At 44.4% G+C, this 5,366-nt stretch overlaps 1 protein-coding gene across 1 annotated transcript; it reads right to left on the bottom strand.

Moving 5' to 3' along the window:
• Positions 1–2,840: 2,840 nt before the first annotated feature.
• On the bottom strand, positions 2,841–4,507 carry nrarpa (NOTCH regulated ankyrin repeat protein a). The gene is made up of 2 exons (XM_079289219.1): positions 4,369–4,507; positions 2,841–4,170 (listed from the first exon to the last, which is right to left on the bottom strand). The coding sequence occupies exon 2, from the start codon at positions 3,654–3,656 to the stop codon at positions 3,318–3,320; it is 339 nt and encodes a 112-aa protein (XP_079145345.1). The 5' UTR covers positions 3,657–4,170; positions 4,369–4,507; the 3' UTR covers positions 2,841–3,317.
• Positions 4,508–5,366: the final 859 nt, after the last annotated feature.

Genomic DNA, 5,366 nt, shown 5'->3' with positions numbered 1-5,366 from the left:
AAGACAGGGAGGGAAAAGAGAGCGAGAGGAGGGTAGGGGTGTGTTTCCCAAACCAACCTTTTCTATGAAAGATGCAGGAGGGAGGATGAGGAGGAGGACTGAGTCAGAGGAAATGTTGCTTTTTTTGCTCGAGCGCTGAGGAAGAAATGTATGCATACACAGATTTTTGAGTTTCATGATTTCTTTACTGGCTTGTACACAAACGTACAAAAATAATACAGCACTCATCTCCACATGACATCACGTCATCATCACAGTGTTACAAACGTTCAAAAACAAAAGAATAGAAACAAAATGAAACATGATGGAACATCTGCATCACTCATGAAAAATCTGTTTCCTCTTGCTTGAAATGAAGCAAGACCAGAAACACAACTTGGTCCAAAGAAGTCAGCACTTAAAAAAAAAAAAATAATCATCTCACTCATGTACACCAATTCGGCGGCTGGCTCCTTACGTCATAAATGTTATGACCCTGGTAAGCCAAACAACCACACAACCGTGCAATTTTTAACCATGTTACAATGATCTTACCATCAAATGTATTATTCCCCTTTCAAAAAAACAGGAAGACAGCACTTCAAAAAAGAAAGTGCCCCCAGATATCATCATCATCAGCGTCGACATATATATATATATATCCATATGTATATATACATACACCCAATCACAGAGATACACGCATCTTTGTTTAAAAAAACATCATGTTTTTTCCACAAAGTAACACACACATTCGGACTTTATCACCTGGAGCATATATTTATACAATAGTATTTTGTTGTGTTTGTTTTTTTCTATTCAAGAAAAAAAATAAAATGTCGACACATAAAAGTCAACTTTTCAACAACAGTCATCAGTGCAATATTCAAAGGAGAGAAAAGAACAAGGGAGAAAAAGCATCACGTGTAAGACAATTGATGCATATTTAATGTGTTGCCTGATACCAATCTATACCTTGATGTGGCGGATCTATCGCTTCAGATTACTTGTGGTTGTTCCGGGGAAGTTCTCAGTCTGGATGACCCCCCCCCCCCCCCCCCCCCCATGAGAAGCTCAGAATCACACAAACACACTTCAATTTGTAAAACACACTCTTTCAACAGCTTCTCATGTGGTGAACCAGTGCTGCTGTGAAGCTTCGATACAACTGTTGGCCATTTGAGCAGTAGGCTTTAAAAAAATAAAAATAATAACATCAACAACAACAGAAAAAACAAAACAACCAAAACATACAAGCAGCATTGATACAAATGTTAGGGTGCCATGACTTTCAAAATGCAGCAGGCAAGTTGATGAAACCATTTTTTTTGTTTTCCTTTTTCTAATCTGTGACATCCTGCAAGAGTCATGTGTTGTTGCTATTTGAAGTCTTCATCGTCCAACAGTATTCGGGTCCTGCTCAGTAGTAGTAACTATTCCAAAGCCTTGGCTCCTGCAGTTACCCCGTACAAACACTGGGGGCGCACAAGGCTCCGCATTTTTGTGCAATTAAAACTCCCTGCATTTATAAGTCACGAGATACAATTCCATTTTTTTTGTATGACTGGGAAACAAAAATCCAGGCTGGTGAAGACAGCGATAGAGAGGAGAGTGGAGGTTTATAGGGAAAACAATGGCAGTGTGTGTGTGTGTGTGTGTGTGTGTGTGTGTGTGTGTGTGCGTGTGTGTGTGTGTGGGTGTGTGTGTGAGACAGACAGACAGAGGGAACCACAGACTCCCTGAAAGGCAAAACGATGCATTGCTCGACAAAAATTGGTTTGGTTGTAGTGTAAAATAAACTGCCCCGACTGAGGATGCAGGAATGGTTTCATTGCATCTTCTGTACTGAAGTCCATCGGTCTGGTAGGCTCCAAAAAACAACAAAAAAACATCGCCTACTGGCATGCGGATGATCACAGACAAATTGTGAATCTCCTCAGACTCCAAACAACGTGGCAGAGTGGTGAGAGAGCTGAACAACTTGAGAATACTTTGTAGTCGAGGTAGCTGGCAAAAGGCAACCAAACAAAGTCCTTTTAACGGGAGGAGGAGGAGGAGGAGGAGGAGGGGGGGGGGGGTCTTCTTGGGTCAACCGGCTTTAACAGAAGGGGTTTCTGGGGAGGGCAGGTCTACCTCCACACGGGACAGTTTATACCTCGAGTCTGAAGCAGCTTGAGTCACCCCTAGATATTCACATGTTTGTTTGTTAAAGAAGAACCACAACATGTTCAAAAAAAGCATCTTCTCAATGTACCTTCATAAATAAAATGGAAAAAAACAAACCCAGCCTGCTTTCACAGTGATGACTAGGATGTTAATAAAATACTGAAAGGAGATTATGAAGTGAATTCCAAATGCGACTTTTTTCTTTTTGATACAAAGCGAAAGCAGCGTTTTTTTTTTTTTTTTTTTTTTACGCAATGACCATCAGCAAAAGTGGTCGCAACTGGCCTGAAAAGTTGGACGCCAGCATGGTGAGATCTGCACGAGCGCATTCAGCTACTGTCTCTTTTCTCTCTCTTAAAAACAAACAAAGTAAAGCTATTGTGTACAGTACTTTACAACAACGATGGAGCCACTTGTTGTTACATAACGATTACACATGTGAAAGCGTGTTGGATAGCCATAATGCCGCTCTTTGAGTCAAAAAAACGAAAAGAAAAAAAACTAAACCTCTGGCAGCCAACAGAGGGCAACCCTTCTTCTCTTGTTCGTGTGTCTTCCCTTTCAGATATTCCAGCATGCAGCCATTTAGCATCAAGTGCCGTGTTTCATATAAAAATAACTTAAAACGGGTGAACAATGAGGAGCAACAACCCCCCCCCCCTCATCCTCCCCAGGAAGAAACTATTCAACTGTATACTGGAGATGGGAGGTCATGGATAGAGATAAACTGGGCCATCTGCACTTCTGGAGTCCAAACACACACACATGTGATACACAGACACTGGCTTCTGTTGTATTGGACGACAAGATCTAATATACACATTCAAGAGGAAAGCTTTAGTACCAACAAACTCACCGAAATGGCGTTTCTTTTGTTAAAGAGTCGTGTTGAAGCGCTGTGTATGAGCCATGCGATACTTCACTCAGGAGTGCAGAGAGGACCCCGTTTGGTTTACAATGAGGGAAGATTATTCTGCAGGTCGAGTTTTATTTCTTTTATATATATATATATGTGTATATATATATATAATTTGGCACAACTATATAGATGTCGGCAGTTTTCTTTTTTTTTTTGCTTTTACAAGAGCCTGGCTTTCCCGTGTGTTGCAGCTTTATTTTCCACTTGTTGTGATTTTTTTTATTTTCTTATTTTACCTGACAGCAGAGACAGATCACCGGGCGCCAGATGAGTACTTGGCCTTGGTGATGAGGTATAGCACAATGTCTTGGTGGCCACCGAAGGCGGCGATGTGTAACGCGCTCCACCCTTCCCTGTTGGCCAGTCGAATGTCTGCGCCAAACTTCACCAGCAGTTTTACCAGCTCCAGGTTGCCGTCAATGACAGACTGGTGGAGGGCCGTCTGTCCCTCCGGGCCGAAGGAGTTGACGTTGAACTCGCAGTTCGTCATGTTCTGCAGCAACGAGTGCAGCTCCTTGGTGTTGCCCTTCTTCACCGCCTCCTGGAAAACCCGCTGCGGCGCGGAGCAAGTGGACACATCCGCCTGGCTCATGGTGGCAGCTCGCTGGAGGTTGGGGAACCAGTAATCCTGCCCGGGCTCTAAAGCTGATAATACTCGTCTTCTCCCTGTTGAGCGTCTCTGGTCTGGTGACAATGCCACAGTTACACTGGATTATAACCAGTTAGTAAGGCACTTTTTATAAAGTACTAAAATAGAAAAAAAAGATGACTGTATATATCCCAAAAAGGACAAGAGAGAAAATAACACACTTGGTGTGCAAAAAATGTTAATATTTGTAGAGATCCTAAAATCCCTAAAACATACAAAAGGATGCTCTCAAGCGATCCAGGGGTCTCTGGACGTAGTTCCTCCTCCGGAGCAGCAGCAGGTAGCCTGAAGCAGGGGATGGAGAAGAGAGACACCTCCGACTTCACTTGGGGGGGTAAATTGGTAGAATGACCACTGTCTCCACGGGACAGTCTCCGCAGGTTTTCCTTGAACGGTCCGACCCGAGTCCTGGTCAACACGTCCCGGCTATGTGTCGCTGCTCATGTGGCCAGGGTGTCTGGGAAAGACAAAAAAAAAGAGACAAGAGAAGTCCACATGAATCCCGATTCCTCACCAACTGACTGCGAGAGACCCCACATTCCGCCACATCCAAAAGGGTGAGCGAGACCTCCATGCGCACACGTTTACGCACGGTTACACGGCTTTGCCACTAAACATGTCTGGACGTGTAATCCGCTGCACATTTGTGACTTACCTGTGACAGATGGACGAGTCCGTAGCGACGAAAACGATACAAATCCACCGTGTGGCCCCGGTCTGTGTCCTCCGCGCGGTCCGTGTGAGTCTCTGCCCTGCGCTGCGCTCTGGGAGAATATTTTACGCGTCCTTTATTTGCATGACAATACCATCCCAAAAGAATCAACTGTGGAGGAATGGGCGGAAACCCGGGGAGGTTATAGGCTGCCGGCTCGATTAGGGGGGGCGGGGCGGGATCAGCAGCCCTGTGAATCCGCGGGGAGGGAGGCGTGGTCTGCCGAGGAGGGAGCCAAACGTTGCTGCAGAAATATTAAACAAGCCGCCCGCAGCAATGGTGAGCTCCATATCCGATCTCCTGTAGCCGACCCCAGGAAGCGGAGTGAAAGCCAGAGGCACGGAGCTGACAGAGCTGTAAACTGCTGAGAAAGCGGGGCACGTTGTAAAGGATCATCCACTGGATTTATCATCAACAGGAAAACGCCAAAAAGCCTCTTCACATTGACAGCGATGTAAATGACTCGGGCGAGAGGGCGGCGGACAGGATTTTCATTCATGCAAAGAAAAAAGTCGAATGAAACAAAGTTACATGGCAACTTTGAATTTTACGCAAAATCAATGTGGCTGTACACTGTTTACATTTGACTTTCAGGTGAAAATGCAAGAAGAAGGAAATAAAAGTAATCAGCTCGTGGACTAAAGGTTGAACATATTATTAGTCAAATGGTTTATTCATGTCTATTTTTAAATAAAGGAGTATCTGGACTCGTTCCACGTTACATGTGGGCAGAAAAGGTGCTGATAATGACATGGCAGGAGAGGGTGTGGTTTACATCTGGTACTGCCAGGGAACGTCGCAGTGAATTTGTGCAATCATTTGTGAAATAAAAAAAGGAGCACAATGCCGTGAACAGATGTGCGAGGGCCATTTCAAATCCAGAGGTGCAGTTCAAAGTTGTATTCTCCAAATGGCTGAGGCTCGAGGGAGACATAAAAATA

The sequence above is a fragment of the Melanostigma gelatinosum genome, assembly GCF_949748355.1.
Source record: "Melanostigma gelatinosum genome assembly, chromosome: 18".
Classification (NCBI taxonomy): domain Eukaryota; kingdom Metazoa; phylum Chordata; class Actinopteri; order Perciformes; family Zoarcidae; genus Melanostigma; species Melanostigma gelatinosum.
Note: the sequence above shows the minus strand (reverse complement) of the source record. Positions and strands in the feature narration are given on the sequence as shown.

Excerpts from the sequence above, each read along its gene's own strand:
- nrarpa (XM_079289219.1), bottom strand. The coding sequence starts at position 3,656 with ATGAGCCAGGCGGATGTGTCCACTTGCTCCGCGCCGCAGCGGGTTTTC.